The sequence below is a fragment of the Tetranychus urticae genome, chromosome 1 (genome assembly GCF_039701765.1).
Source record: "Tetranychus urticae isolate SD_2017Ah chromosome 1, NJAU_TeUrti_SD_1.0, whole genome shotgun sequence".
Lineage (NCBI taxonomy): Eukaryota > Metazoa > Arthropoda > Arachnida > Trombidiformes > Tetranychidae > Tetranychus > Tetranychus urticae.
This window is the reverse complement of record NC_142958.1, coordinates 10,699,244-10,719,984: the sequence shown is the minus strand read 5'-3', so window position 1 is coordinate 10,719,984 and position 20,741 is coordinate 10,699,244. Positions and strand designations below refer to the sequence as shown.

General features: G+C 31.1%; 1 protein-coding gene across 2 annotated transcripts; it reads left to right on the top strand.

Annotated features, from left to right (window-relative positions):
* The first annotated feature begins 4,777 nt into the window (after positions 1-4,777).
* Positions 4,778-8,094, top strand: LOC107361439 (uncharacterized). Of its 2 annotated transcripts, XM_089270074.1 has the most exons (3): positions 4,782-5,436; positions 5,743-6,038; positions 6,604-8,094. In XM_089270074.1, the coding sequence occupies exons 1-3, from the start codon at positions 5,265-5,267 to the stop codon at positions 7,693-7,695; spliced, it is 1,560 nt and encodes a 519-aa protein (XP_089126200.1). In that variant the 5' UTR covers positions 4,782-5,264; the 3' UTR covers positions 7,696-8,094. The 2 variants fall into 2 exon arrangements, with proteins under 2 accessions (XP_015783755.2, XP_089126200.1); XM_015928269.3 differs by having other exon boundaries at positions 4,778-6,038.
* The last annotated feature ends 12,647 nt before the right edge of the window (positions 8,095-20,741 follow it).

Sequence of the window (20,741 nt, the reverse complement as noted above, 5' to 3'; positions counted from 1 at the left end):
TAAAGTTGAAAGTTTGTTCAATTGATTTGCTGATTAACTCTGAGAGACACTTTGAATGGGAAACAAAAGTTTGATATGAAAGTGGAAGCTTTGTGGTTATGAATATTAATTTAATGAGGAAAACAATTTAATTAGAAGCAAACTAATTGTTCCTTGCAATTGGAGTGAACATTTGATTGAGTCGATATTTTGTCATCAAAACATAATCACTATCTATTTAATTAAACATTCATTGACTCTCTTTTGCTGTTAATTCTGTAACCAAGGAAACTGATTCTTTCCATTCAACTTTTACAGCTAATATTGTTATTTGTTGTTCATTATCAAATGTATGATTCAGTTTGATTAACTAAGTTAATAAAATAAATTGATTAATGGTTGAGTCCAATTAAAGGGACAACCTCATTTTATGGTTGAAAAGATTTTCAACTTTTGCTTCTTTACTCGCGTTTTCAGGTTCACTTTTATATTCACCATTTTTATTGCGATTCCATCATTTTCCAGTTAATTAGTGTGAACATTGAAAATATTATCAAAATTTTATTATTTCATTATCATTCGACAATCACCGTTTCTCACCTTTAAAATTAATGCAACCAAATAATTTATCAAATGTTTAAGTGCAAAGTGTTACTATAGCAACTTGGAGTGATACAGGGAATTGAACAATTATTAAGTGAAAAGTACTAGCATTTTATAATCTGATTTTTACTCTCAATCGATAATTGAGTTTGTCTCCATTAACTTGACCAACACAATTAGCCACTTCTTTTCAAGCTTCATTTCTTTACCAATAACCTCAGAGTATCCTGATTTCAGACTCAATGCTCTTCTAGGTTGCTTTTGATCACGCAATCAGTTTAACTCTCAATGTGATCAATTTAATTATCAGGTTGAGTAACAAATGATTATTTGTCATATGAAATTTTTATTACAATCAAGTCAACTTTAGTTGCCAAAGGAATCGTAAAATTAGCCGATGATTCAAGTTGTAGCTTGAAATTTGGTTTGATTGAGCAAAACAGCCGATTCACCTTGTGAATACTCGTTGCCATCGTAAACATTTCAAGTCTTATTCGCATTATTACTTCAAACTGATTTTTATTCATGCTTTTATTTTATCTATTAAATTGAATTCAATTAATCTTGTTTATTTGTTTAATGTCAAGAGTCAGCCGAAAGCAACGCAAGTTGATCCGTTTACTATTGATTTTGAACAAGTACAAGAGCAAACAACATCTAAAATTGAACCTCCAAATCCGGTGTAACTTAAACCACATTTTAAACCATTAAGCTTGTTCAAAAAGGCTCCAAAATACATTATAGATTGCCATCGAAAAATACACAAACTTTATTTGTTGATCTTTGTTGTTTCAAAATTGGTAAAACACACTTGGATTGCGAACGACCGAATGAAAAAATCCTTAAAAAGTCAAACTGCTTTCTCTTTATATTTTATTGTGGATTCATTTCACTCGATCTATTGGCTGTGATTTGGTCCCTCACACTAGCTCTAAAATCTTAAGCTTAACCACTTGTGAGTGTCTTGAGCTTAACCAACCTGTGACTATTATTGTGGTCAGTAAAGCTGACTGCTAACAAGAGTTGTAAGACTTTGTTAGCTTGACTGAAGCCAATTACGCACGAAAGGTAAACTTTAGCTAGTCATCGTCCAGACTAATAGAGATGTTTCACTATTGAGTCTGAAAGTCAGTGAAATAATGACTACCTTGACAGTAGATGATGTTACAAGAGTTTCTTTAAGTGTAAAAAGTGATACAAACAGTTGGTTTAGAAAGGCAATTCAGAAGCATCATGGTCATTAATGGAACAATTGATCAACAATCGAGTTTCATCTCAACAATTATTGGACAATTGAATAGGAAGTTTAGCAAGACAAAAAAATGATTGACTTGATAAAGAGGTAAAAGAAACTAAATGAAGCCATTGATACATTAATGATGATAATCAACCATTATCTTGTGATTATTTCATTTCAATTCAATCCTTTAACTTCCTTAATCTATTCAAATACCGAAGACAGACGAAGCCTTGTTTTTATTAATACAAAAAGGCCTCAAGTTGATGCACTAACGCGCCAATTGTGAATGCAACAATTAGCAATGAAAGCTAATAAAGTTAAATGAACAATCAGTTAATCCAGTGAGCCAACAATTTGATGGCAGCTTTCATCTTTTGTAACAAAGGATGAATTTAAATGTAAATTGAAATGGTTTGTTTAAAAGTCAAAATAGCGACACAATTGATTGTAATAACAATCATTATGATAATAACAAGGTGAACCCATGAAAATAGCCGCAGGTCAAGATTGGCCTTTCCGCTCTTCCTCTCCTCTGGTGTCCACATTGATTATCATAATTAGATCAACATGAGGTCAACAAGAGATGAAGATTTCAGGGAAAAACAAATGATAATAACGGATAATAGTTGGTCTTGTTAGTTATCATTTAGAATAATATTGTAAAAGAAAAAACATTTTCTGTCTCAGAATAGGCCAATTGGTTGAGATTTTACGATAAAACGGAAATGATTTGCTTCAGTTATCTTGATATTGATACAAAAATTGATTCAATTTTAATGGAAAATGTTTTTTAGCCAAAAAATGGAAAAAAATTATCTAATTATTTTCGTTTTCATGAATAAATAGCTTGGAAATTTGGATTTACCTTTTACTCTTGCAATAACATTGTTTCACTGTTAATGAATATTTCAATTAATCAGTTATTAATAATGTTAATTGACTCATTATGAAATTGATGGAACAAGAAAAATGTATTGAATAATTGTTATTCATTAACTTTTTTTGATTAACATTTTTTTTCTTCCCTTTTTTTATCCTTTGTTAATATAACCTGAAATCAATTAACAAATCAACTCACGTCACATTGAACCGTAAATTAGATTACCCTTCATCTAATCAAAAACCAATTAACTTAATCGAGAAATTTAATTAATGGTGAAACAAGAGAGAAACAAGTTGAAATGATAATAATGTCGAAAAAAAGACACAAAAAGAGTTTTCATTAAAATGATAATTCTGTAATTATATTGATCAATCATGAAAAAGGAAAGAAAATCATTTCTTCTCTCGATCCACAATCAACTCGAGACAATCAAATTTCATGAAAAATGAAATCATACAAAATCTTATTCTCATGAAGCAAAAAATCTCACATTTCATCATTTCATCAAAAACTGACTTTGCTCTTGAGCAGGGATTTATAGGAAAGGAACCACACAAATAGAGTTAAATTGAAAGTTGAAAGGAGAACAAAAAAGGTTAACAATTGATAGTTGGTGGCAAATGATATATCAATAACAATGTAAGGAAAGATGAAAGGTGAAGGAGGAGAGAAAAGGTAAAATTGGCATTAAAAGGTGGAGTTAAGGGCTTTTGATAAACTTGGTAATAATCATTTTCCTTCTTCTTTTTTTTTCTATTTTTTTCTCTTTTTGATTGGAACCAAATAAGATTGTCAAATATTTTTGACAGCCTTTTAGAGGAGGTCCAGGTGGGAGTGAAGGTAATCATTGAACATTAACTGGTAACAAGGTAAACGCTAGGAAGCAACAGTAGCAATCAAATGTGGACAAAGTCTCAACAAAAAACACAACAAAGTCAATGATATTATCATCATTGTTATTATCAATATTATTTTTTTTTTGCATCTTTTCTCTTCTTCGCTCTCTGTGAGTTTCCATTTGATCCACCCTTGTTATTAACTGCTTTTTTCTGGTCAAATCTGTGAGGTCAAGTAATAGCCTGTTTTGTAACCAATTGATTGTCTTTCATTAAAAACTATTTCTCTCATTCAATTTCATCCGCTTAATACGAATCCAGTAGAAAAAAGGAAAAAAAGTTTACTCACTTTTTGTTTCACTCTTGACAAGCTATCATTTTCACGGTAACCATTATAATTGATTCCTATCAATTGAGTTGATTACCTTGATTATCTCTTCTCTCTTTACCTTTCTGTCTTCTCTCTTCTTCTTCTTCTCTTCATTTTCATCTTTGCTGGTAAAACTCATCTCCAAGGTAAAAAAGGTAAAGAAGCTGTTAACTATAAATAACAAAATACGTTTTGACTCAAATTACTGGTCATTTTGAGGTTTAACAATAGACTTAAATAATGGCGTTTACTGTTGACCCTCCACGATGTGATGTTGTCCACTTCACAGTCTGGATGATTATCAAGATGATTATCATGATTATCATTTTAATGATGACAATGATATACTTTAAGCCTTAATCATTCCATGCCAGGTTAACAAGCAGCAACAATGAAAAAAAGGTCAAATTATTCAAAATGGAAAACAGTCTTTTTAAAGCAAAATTTCATTTTCTGGTAAAAAATTGAATTTCTGTTTATAAAACTTGGGTTAATCACATTAATTGACTCATAAAGGTAACCAAATGTGTGCTTGTGCTAAAAGAGCTCAATTTGTGTTGTAATTATTAGCAATTACGAGTTAATCAAAAGAAGATGTTGGGTTAGCGTGAAGCTCAATTGTTTCATTTAAGGTTGATAAATTATTTACAATCTTGACTGATTAAATGAACAAGTTGGCACCTTGAACGAGGTGGAGTCGAAAAGGTTTACTCCCATTGCCAGGTAACTCCACCTCAATGTAGAGAAAAAAGTTGAGCAAAGAAAATGAATAGCAACTGAATTAATTTAATTGTTGTTGGCTGCGAAAAATGTATTTAACTAAATGATATTTGCAATGAATTTCTTCTTCTTTTAAGCAACAATCAAGATGATGATAATGATTGAGTCAATTTGATTGAGAAAAGAGAGAAAAAAGAATGAAAAGGGAAGAAAGAGAAGAAAGTAAGATGAAGATAAAGAGGTGGGCAGGTAAAGGTAGACGTTGAGGAGGAGATTGAATTAGTTGTTGGTTTAGTCGTTTGAGTGAGTTTCTCTCATTTCTCTTGAATCTCTTTAATCATCATTAGTCCACTTGATGAGAATCATGTTCAACATTGAAATCATCTTTTAAACTGCAATCATTCAATGGAAATTGAATAAAAAATTTAAATTCTGACCTTGACTTTGTTCACCTTTCGAGTCTCATTCGATCATTTTGTTTTGTTATTTATTTTTTCCCTTGTTTCTTCCTCTTCTTTTCACACTTTTTCAACTTGTTTGTTTTCTCGATCAACATTGGCGGTTACAAATCTCAATCCGTTTACCCTTCAAAAGGGTATTTACTCACCTTTGGATTTACCTTTGAATGAAAAGATGCCCGGTTATAGGTACAGTTCATCACCCAATTGTGATATAACTCACCATGTTCATCTGAATGGTCATCATGGACATCATCTAACACTCAACAAGACAACTCGTTCTCGTGATTTCACCATTGCTCATCTTGTACTTAATGAAGGCAACAACAGAGACGATTCAATTAAAGGTAAAAGTTGTCTCGATTCATCCAATAATAACCATTTAAAGAATCTATCTTCACCCGATTCTGATGAGGAACCTGAAGTTAAATCGTTGAACAATCATCATTCCAATAGCCATCTGAGTTCAGCTCATCTCAATTCCCTCAATCAACATCATTATCATTTGTTAAATCACAATTATCTTCGATTATCAAGTGATTCTAAATGCAATAATTTAACAGAAAATAATAATCGCTCCAACACCAATGGTAACCATTCAACGGATAAACTTAATGATTCACTTTCGTCCAATGTTAATCAACGGCTATTAGGTGACAATTGTGATTCCAGTGATCAGGGTCAAAGTGAATCAATGAATGAAGATAAACTGAATGGTGATGATTATGATGATCTTGATGATAACATGGACCGAATGGAAGATACAAGTGATTTAATTAACTGTTCAAACGGATACTTTCCCAAGCGAAAACAGCGTCGTTATCGAACCACATTTACTTCATTCCAATTGGAAGAACTTGAAAAGTCTTTTTCAAAATCTCATTATCCAGATGTATTCACCAGAGAAGAGCTTGCAGGTAAAATTGGTTTAACCGAAGCTCGTGTTCAGGTAATTCAACTTGCCCTTTAATCCAAATTTTCCTAACAAATTAATCTTAATCTAGTCAAGGTTTAGTGTTGATCCATAAATTGAAATGTTTATAGACTTGAAATAACTTATTGTTGGTTACCTTGGATTTACAGTCAATTTGAAAATGCAAATCACTTTCGATAATTAGTTTAACTCGCTTTTGTTGAACACTTGCAATTTGTTTCAATTGTTGCTACAAATAATTTGCTTAATTGCGATTGGTAAAGTCACTTAATTCACTTTGCTTTAGTTGTGTTGACACTTTTCAAGGATTTACCAATAATGTTAATCTTTTGTTGATCTATAAACACGGGAATAAACGTTGTAATAAACATTGCTTTAAGCGTTTAAACTTTGAAAAGTTGACAATGGATTACAGGATTAACAAATTAAATCCATTTTTGACTATTTGTACATGAGCTGAATAGGATTAACATATCAACACTTGATTTTGAGCTTTTTGGCTTTTCTAGATTAGTTAGGATTCGGTCAAGTTAATCTTTTGAACCCAATTAATGCGACCTTTTCTCGATTCCATTATCAGGTTTGGTTTCAAAATCGTCGAGCAAAACACAGGAAACAAGATAAATCTCCAAATGGACCTGGACTTGACCCTAATCCAGGTCCAGTTTACAACAACATTGGACTTTACCATGGTTCACCCAATAACCATCCACCAACCCTATTACCGAGTCGAGTTAACATGGGCACTGGACCTTCTGCTCAAAACGGAATCTCACCATTACCCAATGGACTTTCAGGTCAATCCAATCCAACAGGTTCAGTGGGTTTAAATAGTTTACCAGGTTTAAGTGCTGGTGATACACTGAATAATCCCTTCTTGACCAACTTCTTTAATCATCTTCATCCTGAAACCAAAGGTTCCTCACCTTATCCATCAATACCCTTAACCCTGGCCAGTTCACCCAACGGACTGCCTGGATTTGCTGGTTTCCCTTCAGCTGCTGCGGCCGCAGCAGCCGCTGGAACTTATCAGTCATTGTTCAACAGTCGCCTCGCAGCTTCCAGTTTCAACACTTTACTAGCCAATTCTCACCTTACAGGAGCCAATAATCCAGCCTCATTCCAAAACTTACTAGCCACATTATCATCCATCTATGGAACCAATCATCCAAATCTTCATTCTTATCCCTCATCACATTTACCTTCATCTCATCTTCAACACCATCCTCACCCTCACCAACCATCTCAACAGCCTCAACCTCAACAAGCCTCATCCTGTTCATCATCAACCTCATCATCATCTTCACACTCTCATCCCAATCTACCTCCATCACCAACCATCTCAGTTACTGACGATTCACCGGACAAAGCGCCATCACCACCACCGAGAAAGTCCTCATCGCCACCAGTGAATAGTGCAAGTACCAATGGGAACAGCAATGAATCAACCCACAGCAACAACAAAGAGCCTAACCAGTCAACCAACGGAACACCTTTGTGCCTTGTAACTAAAGAGTTTGGTGAGAAAAAGTTTCACGAGAAAAGTTCAAATGAAACATTTCGCTCATCGAGTATAGCGGTGTTAAGAGCAAAAGCTCGTGAACATGAGATAACTTTAAGAAGAGAAACTGATGTCAAAGAAGAAGATGAAGAAGAAGACGAAGATAAATGACACAAGTGTTCCAATGCGAATAACAATCAATTCATTTGTAAAACAAAACATGATACACTTAAAGTGACCAACACTTATCATCATTCCAATTCATTTTCATCTTTCGTTTCTTTTCTTTCATGGAAACTCATCTTTTCATGTTTCTGTACTTGGAGTTAATTCATCAACTGTAAGCTTAACCAATTTGTATCAACACTTATTGCTACCTTAATGAAGATAGAAACACTTTGAAAGGCGAAAAATGAATAAATGGAAAAGAAAACAAATTCTGTATTAAAGTTGATCGGCATTATACTTGACCGTTTCAAGGGTGTCCAGTAGACAATATTGTCCAGTTTAAATTTACTCGTCATACTCATATTTATAATATAAGTTAATAAAAAATAACTCAAAATGAAACTTCTTTTTCTTTTCATTCGTGAAACTTTGATTTTCCCATTTGATTATTTCATCCTCTTTGTCAGATTAATCATTGGAAATGATTGAATGGAAATTTACTTTGCAATGTTTACATGAGATGATTATCGTTCGGAAAAGTTGAACAAATTGAGACAAATTAGATTGCAATAGTCGATATTAAGGTTGAATGGTTTTTCTTCCTTCTATTCTTAATCACTTAATTTGAATTAGTCTGGTAAATTCAGTGTAAAGTTGGTCAAAATAGGAGATAATTTGTTCTCATCTTTTTTTTACTTCTCAGTCTCAATCCAATTCTTGTTCATTGTTTCACCAAATTGTTTCAATTTTGCTCGTTTTTCTTTTTCTCTTCCTTCTCACTTCGTTGTTAATTTTTCGCTTCAAAACACACCAAGCTCACACATTTGATGAAACCAATCAAATTGTGAAATGGACGAAATTGAATAAGAGAAGAAAAAAGCGACGATTAAATGGAAACTCGATGCACAAAGGCGAATCAAAGCCTAGTAAATGGAAGCAAAAAATGCTAATTGCTGATTAAACTGGTGATGAAATTGATGCTCTGATTGGTTTCACTATTCAATTATTCTTTCATCACTAATTGGGTTAATCAGATGAACTAATTTAATCGAACAACAAAATCGCTTTTTTCAAAAGCTGTGACTTGTTATAAAGTAAATTGTCATTGCAAGCATTCAAATTCATACTAAAATGAACCAGAAAAACTTGAGTCAAGTAAAGAGTTGAAATTACAATATTAAGTTTAAACATGAGAAGCAAATTTAAAAGCTATGAAATTAACCAGATTAATCCTGATCGAGTCTTTAAGTTAACGAATTTTCTTCTTGAAATATGTGCAAAACTATAGGATTGATTAACATAATCAATTAATTTGAAACTTAAACCACTTTAAGATGCGCAAGATGTGGAATCTCAATCTGAATTGTTTCATTTCTGGTCAATTTATTGCAAGTTTTAGGGCCTTCAATTAGAAAAGTGTTTGTATAATATTCTTATTGATCAGTCTTTGATCACATCTTGAGAACAGCTTCCTAATGATGAGCACAATTGTGAAACTGAAGACTAATGCAAATAAACAATTATAGCTCAGCTCATCATGAAATTTGTTATCAATTTGCCGACATCTTTTTAGTGAAAGACTGTCGATTGACTGCAAATGTTAAAAACAATTCAAACGAAAACTTTTATTTTTTTCAAGTCTAGAGCTATTTACAGTTGATGAATGCAGTTTAACCCATTTAATTTGCCTGAAAAAATCGCTTTGTTGACCTTTCATTAATTTGATCTTAACTGAAATACTCTTCTTCAACCTCAACCTTTTTCCCTTTACATTAGTAGGATATTTTAGCCACGGCTTTGCAGTCAAATTAAGTGCGTTTCCATTCAAAATATGTTTATTAGTTGATCAAGTTCACTTTGACATTTCACGGATAAATTTTGCAAATTTATTCTAAATTCAGTTCTTTTTCATGACTTAAAACTTAAAATTAGTATCCTCATTAGATTACACTAAGCTTTCAATAACCAACGAATTTAATCTCAAAATATTCTAATATTAAGAAATGTGAAAGAATAAGATTTGAAATCCTTATTCCAATATACGCATATCATTATTACACAAAGGAGTTTATTTGAGGAGGATTTCGAGCTCGAATGTCGACAAGACCAATAAATTTTGTTCAAATAAAAGACTTATTTTGATCTCGAAGATTTCACTTTCACAGAGATTTAACTTATTTATCAGCGAAATCTCAAGTTTTGAGTCTTCTTAAAACGATTATGGTTCAGTCATATTAAGCTTCAAATTCATGAATTATTCTCTTAATCGCAATCATAATTTCGATTAAAGTTCATTGAAGATAGATTAAAAACAATCGTTCTCAATCGAGAAGTTGTTATGAAAACAAAATATGAAAATTGAAAGATTTGAATGGAATCGCAATTTAGCCAAAATTTTGTATAAAATTGAATTCTAAGCTAAAACTCAATTTTGCTTTTTATCGCTAGTCAAGTTGAACATCGAACTTGAACTGCCCTGTAAAGAGTCATTAGATTGAGTTATTAATTGGTTTTGAACACATTTTTGTTTCTTTTCTGTGCTATAATCAAAGGAAACTGTCGTGTTATTAATGGGCCGAACAGGCAAGCAACTAACAACAGTAACAATGTAAATATATCATCTAATATCTTGAGGTTGCCTAAGGTTAAACCAGCCTGAGGCTAGTTTCTGTTGCAACTTATTCTTACCAATCTGGTTCAATCTCATTATTATTATTAAAAAAGCAACTAGATACGGACATGGGTCAGTTTATTCAAATTAATTGAGCCCAGTCAAGTTTTTGGTGCAAAATTGGGAGGAACAGAAACACACACAAATTGATGAGAACTGATAACGAAGCGAAAGTTTAATAATCAAGTTAATGGCGCCTAAAACATTGTTAATGGTTGAACCTCTTCAAGTACACCTTGGTCCAAACACTCAACCAATTTAATTACCTTTTGCTTTCACCTTGTTTAGACAATCAAATGGACTGATCAAAAGTTAACCAAACTTGAACCGGATCGATGAAAGGTTGAATTGAAATTTCTGTTGACACAAAGTGAATCAGTTCATTGATAATCAATCAGATTCATGTTTGAAAATTGTTGATTGAATAGTAATCAAAGTTGAAATATTGAGTTGCAACAGAAATGAGCGTTTAATAAACATGATAAATTGAAAGCAACTGTGCAAAATCAATCAGTGATCTACCTTAATTAAGAAAAATGTTGATTGAATAATGATTGAATAATTGATTGGTTTTAAAGTGCAAATTGACTAATGAATCGATTGCAAGCTGAAAACAAGTCAAACTTTATTCCATTTCAAGTTATTAAAAGTTTATTATAATAGTTTGGGTCACTTCAATTAGCCTAACCTAAACATTCAACAATTTAGCCAGTTAATCAGTTGTTCAAGTTGATTAACTTAAATTCATCTAAATTGGTTGAGAAACACTTTTTCCAATTCCATTAATAGAAGCTGATTCATAATCATTATTAGGTGTGCACTTCAATCAGTTTTACATCGTTTGCTTGTGTTTCCCGATTTCATCCGATGACGCTGATTGATTATCACAATTCAAACATCTTGAGTTACTTTTCATGTGTAATTCAGTTCCTTTTCAAAATGCTAATCCAACTGTTAACGATTAACTTTCTATTGACCAATAAATTTTACTTGGTTCACAGTTTAAAGGCTTTAACCTCTGCTCTTCTCTATGAACAAGACTCGGCCCTTTTGTGGTTCCTCAACTTGCAAATTAATTTTCTGACCTCTTCTTTTGGCCTCACCAATAAACCCGATCATTTGTCAGGCTTAATATTCAACAATTGTTAGTCAATCGGTAAATTATGTGAACAGTCTTAATGTTTCATCTTCTCATTTGAGGTTAATAGAAACGAAAAGATGAACTTCTCTTTACCTTTCATTATCCCGATTAGCATGAGAGCCAATTTAGATTAAGTCATTAAGGGATAACAGTTGATGTGTTTTATGATCAAAGTGAAATTCATTTCTTCATGGATTAACTGTGATTCAATGTATTATAATTAGAAAAGGTGAAGTCTTTACGAGTTTTTCAGACTGATTTGTTGGTCCATTTGCATTTCATGCTTTTGTCCATTCACATTGGTACATCAACTGAAACTGTCGTCTCATTGAGTTGCATTGAAACCTAAAATTCTGATCAACAAGTTTTTCTAAAACTTTTTTCGATTAAAACAATGAAGAAAATCATTTGCTCAAAATAATGAAATTATTTCATCTAAACCTTTATGAGATCGAATTGTATTTTTTATAGTTTTGATCAATTTATGTGAATGTCGATCCAATGCTTCAACTTGACTCACAAATCACACTTTAATGTTTACTTTTTTTGTTACATTGAATTCATTTTCTCGGAAGAATTGGATTCTTGGATTGTATTACAGGTTATTCATCAAAAATATCACTTTATTATGTTTATGAGAATCACAAGGTAACAAATTTTTGTACAGAAATACGATAATCTATGAGGGAATTAAATTTATTTCAATCTTGTTTTCTTGTTGTTAATCATCTTGTTGATTCTTCAATCGTTGCCTTTATTGCCTTTCAGTTAAATTTGATTTACATTTGGTTTAAACATTTTCACGTTTTTTTGACTTTGCTTGCTCATCCTTTTTTCATGGCGATGAAACAAAAATGATAATTATAATAAAAAATATTAATAAGAAGGACAAATTATCGGATAAAAGTTAATCACGCAATAATCGCAGGGAAAGCAAAGTGAACCTGAACTAGCCTTGAATATTCAACTGAATCTTGGCGCTTACTTAAAATGATATTGACCCAAGTTGATTGTCAATTACAGAATTGAATGAAATTGAAAGAACAAGAAAAATGTCATAAAAGAAAAGTTTATCCAGAAAAAGAGTGGAAATAATGTTACATTTAATTCATTGAGCATTTGCTAATCACTCTCAAGATTGATTTAATTGCTTTAACGATAAATTATGATTAAGCTTATTTACATTGATATTTAGTTACAAAGCATTTAATTAAATCTCAACGAAAATAAGTTTATTTTTCATCAGCTTAGCAGAATTTCAGACTCATTATTTGATTATCTTTCAACAGAAAATGTTTCGTCTTCTGTTTGATTCATTGCATTGTGTATGAAATAAAATTATCTTGTTTCTCATGCCATTCACATGCATTTAATCAAGTCTTGTTTTGAAATAATTAATGAATGCTGAAAGCTTTGATTCGTATAAATTTTTCAAACTTTATTCAACATTCGATGATCTCTTCAAGTTATTTTGCTTTGAACAAAACAAACAAATTTACTTCGTCATTGAACATTAAGTTGTGCTGGAAACCAAAATATTAATAGTTTAAATTGTTCCGAATTGTCGGAAAGTTATGCAAATATTTTGCGTGAAATTAAGACAATTTCGAACGTTTTCAATGAACTTATTTGCATGATTATCCTTCAATTTGGAAGTTTAGAGGAACGAAAATTATTGGAAATAAACATAATAATGTAACAAAGTTTGACAAACTGTTCTGAAATCAATGAATCGGGAACAAAAATGTCAACAAAAAATGAAAACTTGCAACGAAAGAAAAGAAAAGTTGTAGAATTGCTCGTCTAGCTGATCGTCAATTTAAAAAAAACTAAATTCAAGTCCAAGTCTAAACATTTTCATGGATGAGAACCAATTACATGCGAATGAAGGAATCATTGAGACCATTTTTACACATTTATTGGTGAGTAAAAGATTTTTTTCCATCTCAACTGAGGATCTTTCAAGTTCTTTCATTGGCTTTGGAACAAATTAGTTGAAAATATCAAGATGCTTAGCTTTCTCACATTTCCTTTGAAATCTGTTCTGATTTTCAAACATTCAGAGTCGGATAAAATTATACTTCTATCATCTGATCAAATATTTCTCCGAAACTTCAACTTGAAAGATATTTTCTCAAAACTAAAGTTGACTGCGAAGCAAATGTTTCAAGTTTGTCATTCCTTGAACTTTCAAATATTGATTAATATTTTCAATTAACTGATTAATTTGTGCGCTTAAATGAAAATAACTTCAATTGATTAGCAGCAATTTTGACTAATTAACCGATTCACAAGCACAATTTATGTTTAATGATACACATTTAAAGTCCAATTTGAATTTAAACCATCAACAGAATCAATCAATTAACCATAAAGTTTAGCAAATGAGCAAAAAGTGAATCAAAAATTTCAATAAAATAAAACCAAAAATGAAGTTAAAATGTAAAGCAAAAGAGAAGCAAAAAAATATCAATTTTGTTCATTTAAATTGTTTACGGTTGAAGATTGAGTGAAAATAAAAAGGTTAAGAGAAACGCGAATTAACCCGTTCTTTAGCTTTGAATTTAATTTGAATAGTAATTAAAGGTAATAACTTGCTCTGTTTCATCATACAACTTCAATTGCATCAATTAGATGAATCTCAATAAATAGTAATCACCAAATTGCTTTGAATTGCAAATTTACTCCAATAATAAGGTGTTAACCCTTTTCAACGATATTCATCAATGAAGTTACCTGTCACTATAAGTAATTATCACAACACATTAGCTTTTTATTTATTTATTTCATTACTGAATATTAGATGAATGAGTCTAAAAAAGGTTAAATTGATTAACAAACGGATTCATTGAGCAATTGCAAGGATTATTGTCATTGTAAATCAATGGTTTTATTGAATTTTACTTCAATTGTTGCTATAATTGTTTGGAACTTTTTGTGATGAAAAATGTGAAAAAAAAGTAATTGGTTTGAATGGTCAAACTGAAGAAGCTGATTGTTACTTTAATTAAAACTCTGGGTTTGGTATTGGAGTAATTAATGGTTGATCGGATAACATTGAACAGTCAACTTGATTGATTAGATGAGAGTTTTAATAAGGTTAATCAATGGTTCATTTTTGCTGTTTACTCATTGTTTTATATCCACAAGACACACACAAAGTCTCAGTTCATTTTGAGCTAACCTTGATGGGCATCATGATCATTATACTTATCATGATCACATGAAGCCAGACCCATTATTATGAAAGTAAAATGTGCAAAAAGTAAATTATTATTTCAAGTTATGATAATTATTTATTGTTATTCAAAGGGCGGAGAGTTGAGAGTCAATTGTTCAATTCAACCCGGAATTGGATTCAATCCTTTCATCAATTAACTTAATTTAATTTGTTGACCATTTCAAACTGAAACTTTTGAGAAAAGTTGAGAAAATAACTTTTTTTTCTGTTCTTTTTTTTCGCCAGTTTTCAAAGTTCGAGATTTGAAGATATTTTTGTCTTTTACTTGATAAGATAATATTTTCATCTCTTGTCAGTTAATTAACATCATCATCACTCTCATCCAATTAACTAACCAACAAGCTATCATCAAGTTACCTGAGAGAGAAGAAAAGAGAATGCGAAAACCATGATATTGGATTACATGGTTGGAACTCATTTGGAAGAGAAAAAAAAAGAAGAAAAGTTTTCGCTGTTGGCCAGTCTTAACCATTGACCAGGTAATATTAACCTTGACCTTAACATGTTAACAAAACAAGAAGAGTGACACCGAAAGATGAAGATGAAAGAGAAGAAGATGAGAAAACAAGAAAAACAAAGATTTGTTATCGGTGAAGAGAAGAAGATGTTTGTTGAAAGAAAAAGCAATTTTTCAACTTTTCATCAGCGAAACGAAGAAGATGAAGAAGACATTAGATGATAAACATTAATAGATTTGAGAGACATTCTCATCTTGTTGAGCATCTTGTTGAATCTCCTGTTGTGAAGTGTCACGTGATTGGTAACTTGATGACCTTTGCTCAACATAAACAGAGAGTTAAGATGATAATGAACAAGATGAAGTTATGATGATGAGGATGAGTTAGTTGTTGTGATGTTGTTAACGACTCTAAAAGTTGACAGTGATTGTGAAAATATGTTACAATCAGAGCTTTCCAATGGCATGTTAATGTCATCATCATCATGATGAGAGAGAATTACTCTGATAATGAGTAAATTAGGAAAATTGGTAAATTAAATGTCAAATTGTAAGCGGATTAAAATTGATTTTCATTTTCTTTCAATTATCTTGATGACAGGTAAACGTATTCATTCTTCTTCTTCAACATCATCACCGTCACCACCATCATCATCAACATCATCAACATCATCTTCGCAAATCATCTTCTAATGATTAAATCGGAGAAAAGCTAAAAATGTTTGACTTTAAATCGCATCTTCTTACCTTTCACTTTATATTAATACATTTAATAGATTATCACATCATTATAACTTTAATTAAATCAAGTAAAATGATTCCGTAAAATTGATTAACAATTAAACCATTTCATTTGCAATTATATTAGTAAACGTCTTTAAATGTTTTTTCAGTAAAATTTATTGTGATTAATCAACTTCATTCATTTATGCTAAATCGCTCACATTAATTCAACTGTTACAAGTGTTATAAAAGTTGGGAATGAAAAGTAATCTTAAGATGAACACATTCGTTGAAGTATTCAGTTGGCTCTTTTAGCGCACAACACAGAGCCTTATGACAGGTTAACTTTGTTAACTATTTTCAAATCGCTTTCTCTCAAAAGATTAACTTTATCCATTTGAATGGCCAGTAATGGCTTCAACTCAGTTGTGCTTGTAAAGGGTCTATAGACTCAGTTAATCTTTACCTTTAACTTACATCAAAAACCAATGAATATGCATAAGTTTACTCTGGTTTCATCTCTGGTCTCAATCTCTTTCCTCAAACATTTGTATATAAACTATTTCCTTTTCCCATTTCACAACCCATCTCTTACATTGATACTGTATAATTATTTCTCTCCGGTATTTCCACTTGGTTACAATCTGTGCCTTCTCCTTCCGTACTATCTAAACACCTTTAACCCTTTAATATTTACACTAACTTGCATTCAACCCAAACTCAATTGAACAAAGTGTTCTCTCTGTATTTTTAACCTTAATCAAGACGTCACCTTTTATTCCTGTGTTGCTGGTAAAGGGCCTTAATTCAAAGCTCAGTCTTGGTTTGCATCCTCGGTGTCTCTTTATCATGGGTATCCAATACTCTTATCGCTTGGGGTTGTTTCGAGAACTCTAACTCTAACATGTTCATTCTTTCTCATAAGTTTCAAAGTCATCTTTCGGCAGAATCAGAATCGAATTCTGTACTTTAATTGCATTTGTTTATTTGCCTGATAAACAGACCTTTGAGTTGATTACAGTATTAGCTCACAAAAAAACTCACAGTAAAAGTAAACGAATGAAATATTAGTTGTCTTTTGAAGAAGCATATTGAGTTATGAAAATCTAATGAGCTTCATCTGCATGGCTCCTGAGTTTATTATATTATTTGAAACATGATATTGTGAATCGGGTGTTAACACAGTAGATAAAGGTTTAAAGTTAAGAATGAAGCTTTTGGGTTATATTTTCGGTTTTTTAGCATTTCATTACTCAATTCATTAATTTATTTTAATTATTTTTTGCGCACTTATTTCATGAATCTTTTTTAAATTAAATGAGTGGATAAAATATTTTCAGTAAACAGTTGTTAGTTTATCGCCATCCCATTCTTTGTAAGAGTAATAAGAGAGTTTTAAAGTCTTACAAACTTTACCGATTATCAATTTGTTGTCCCAAGAGTACGAAATAACTCGATGATAAATCTTGATCAACCACACAAGTGGAACATTGAGTCGAAACTCTTGCTTTTCAAAGTTTCAATTTTAAAGTGAAAGTCATTTCAAGATGAGATCAGAGTTTTAGAGCTTACAAAAAAGTTTTGTTTTAAAACATTTTCAATAAACTGTCTGATAAAACTTTGAGTCAGTAAAGCCACGAAACTGAAGCAACACTTCAACAATAATATTTTGACCTTTTGACTGAAATGTTTGTCAAAATGAAATTAAATTCAATCATCAGTTTCCACCAGATAATCAATGAATTCGTTGAGCTTATCAAATGTTGTTGTTACAATAATAATTCAAGATAATCTAATGATATTGACTATTCAACTTTGAGTGGAACCTCGAAGATTAGAAAAGAGTTATTGACTTTTATTGAGCAGCAAAATGATATTCCATGAAGGATTAGAATCTTCTTTTGTTCCAGTTTTTGATCAATCATGTAAAATCAGAAAGTGCAAGATAAATGTATTTGATTAAGAAAGTTATATTGTTGAAGCATAAATGAATGTGTGTGTGTGCTGTTGTTGAAACAATTAATAATAGCGTAAATAGATGCAAGGCAAAAAGCCATAAATTAGGTTGTTAATTACATTCAAGTAAATAGACACAAATCATGAAACTGATTCCAATCATTTCAACCTCAACTTGAACAATTAAATGTGTTTGTGAGCACTGTTGTGTGTTTTTCAATTAAAGTAACAATTTAAGTTGCTAAATGTTTCTTCATTGATTTCAACTCGCAAGGGCGGATTCAGCACACATCACAGATGATAATGTAATGACGATTAAATTTCATTTTGAAAATTGAAAGATTTACCTTTTTAAAGTTGAACATGAAACAATAAAAAAAGTTGAGAAGAAAGAGATTGAACAACTTGAATCTCTTGAAATGTGATTATTAAATAATAGATTTATACTAATAAACGCTTTTTCTTGATTAGTTGCAATATTAATTAAAAAAGAAACGAAAATTGTTTGAAATTTGAAAAGCTTATCCATGAGCTTTTCACTGGGTTAGGTTAATTTATGAGGACATAAATTAGGTTAACCTTTCACCAAGCCTTCACACAGACAATTAACTCTCATCTTTAACTCACCTTTACAAATTTAAATGTTTTTTTTGGTTAAGATAAAGAGAGAGAAAAGAGAAAAGTTTTCTTCTCAAAAAAGCAAAATTCAGATGAAACTCTGTTGACTTTGAGATGCAAAGTGATCATGAAAAACAAAGTGATTAGCTTTGCAAGATTTTAATCATTTTGTGATTTAAAGTTGATTGAGTTAATTAACTTGAATTTATTGTTTGATTGTGAGTCAGTTGCGGTGATTATATCACACAACATACACGAACACAGTTGAGCTGTATCGATGCTCTTTAATGGGCTTATTGAGGTATAACCCGGATCTGATGATGTTACCTTGTTTGATGAAAGGTAAAAAAGGAAAAGAAAAGTTTGTGAAGAAGAAGAAGAAGAAAAGTTGAAAAAATTAACAAATGTTCATTGACAAGACGTGATCATGGATTGAATAATGATAAGAACGGAATGGAACGCCATGATAATGATGATAAATATTATTCATACAATGGATGACAATCAAGAAGGTAGAATCTTGTAAATGCTCTTAAACTAATTTAACCTCATTAACACTTGAAATTGGCGTCCGAATCCAACGAATCGCACAAGATGGCGAAAATGTTGCTCCAATCTCCTCCTTCTTATCTTCATCATCATCATTTGCCGTCATCTTCATAATCATAATCTTGTTCATCTTCTTTCCTTTTTCGTCTCTTCACCATTTTCCTTGCCTTTTCTACTTTTACCTTCTTTTCTCAAAGCATATTCACCTTTATGGTTTACCTGGTTCGATGTTATCTGTTGATAAATTTACTCCAATGAATACAAACATGATTAACAATCGTTAAGTCCATGTTGATGATGATGATAATTAACTTTAACTGAAGGCGGATTCCATGTTCCATTGGGTTCAACCTTTTCACCTTTTCCCGTTCATATTTACCTGCATTACTACTTGCTCCTTGAAGCTCATGATTAATTGGAAACAAAACGAAAGCAAAAAGAAGAAGAACAACAAGAAAAAGTAAAATTAAAGGGGAAGCTTTATTAAAGTAAAGACTCATGATGATAATTAACCTGAAATAAAGGTAAGCTTATGAATAAATTTTAATCATTAAACTTCATACCTTTAAACAATGAACCTCACAAGTTAAGACAATTAATAATAACGAAAAGAAAAGACGAAATTCATGAAGAAAAAAGGTAAAATTAGATTAACAATGAATGAAAACTGATTAACTGATCAGACGAATGACAATTGATTTACTTTTATTAACTGATAATTTAGTTATTAGTTACTAAATAGGTGTGGAAAGGTGTGTTGACTTACGCACAAATCACAGTTAATTATGGTCAATCAAAGAAAACTATTTCATTGAACAATTAGAAGGAAAACAAAATGCAATTTAATTGGCCTCTAATCACAATCATTAGAGTAATTAGTTTTGCCAATCATTTCCATATTTAAAGTTGGCTCATTCATTGCTCCAATCAACTTGATCATCAACCTGATCATCATCTTTAAATCGTGATTCAAGTAAATTCATTGTAATCTAATTGACTCTCCATGTAATAATGAACATCGTTTTTCTTTTTCCTTTCAATTTCGTCCGTTCAATTCAAGGTTGATCCTTGTTCAATTATATTCATAATCATTTCAGTTTATTGCAATAGCGCAACCTAAATAATCATGAAACAATAACAACCTTACCAATCATCAGCTGAATCAGAAATGAATTTACATTATCATCATTATCTTTATTATTATCATGCTAATTGTATTAGATTATATTATTAGTAGGAAAATTTAATAACATTATTTAAGTCAATAGCTTTACTTGATTACAGTTTTAATTTCAATTTAATTCATTCAAGATTGAATCAAATCTCTAAATGACTTAATTCTCATTGAAACAATCAACTTGTGATATTAATTGTTATTTATAATAATGACTACAGATTAGGGTAAAAACAATGAGAATCTTGTTTTTTTCTCATCTTCTTCTGATTCTTTTCTTTCCATGAAAATTGGCCAAATGAATATTACCTTTTGGGCTTGTTTACCTTTGCTGCTCCTAACTTATTATTAAGGCAATCCCAGAAATTTGTTATAATAATATTAATAATAATGATAATAAGATGATGAGCAAAGAAAATTTCAAAGTAATTAATCAAATTATTGCATTTTCTCATGTATTTTGGATAAGCTCAATTTTCCTCAATTGTTTCTCCTCAAAGGTAAATGAATGTTGGGTAA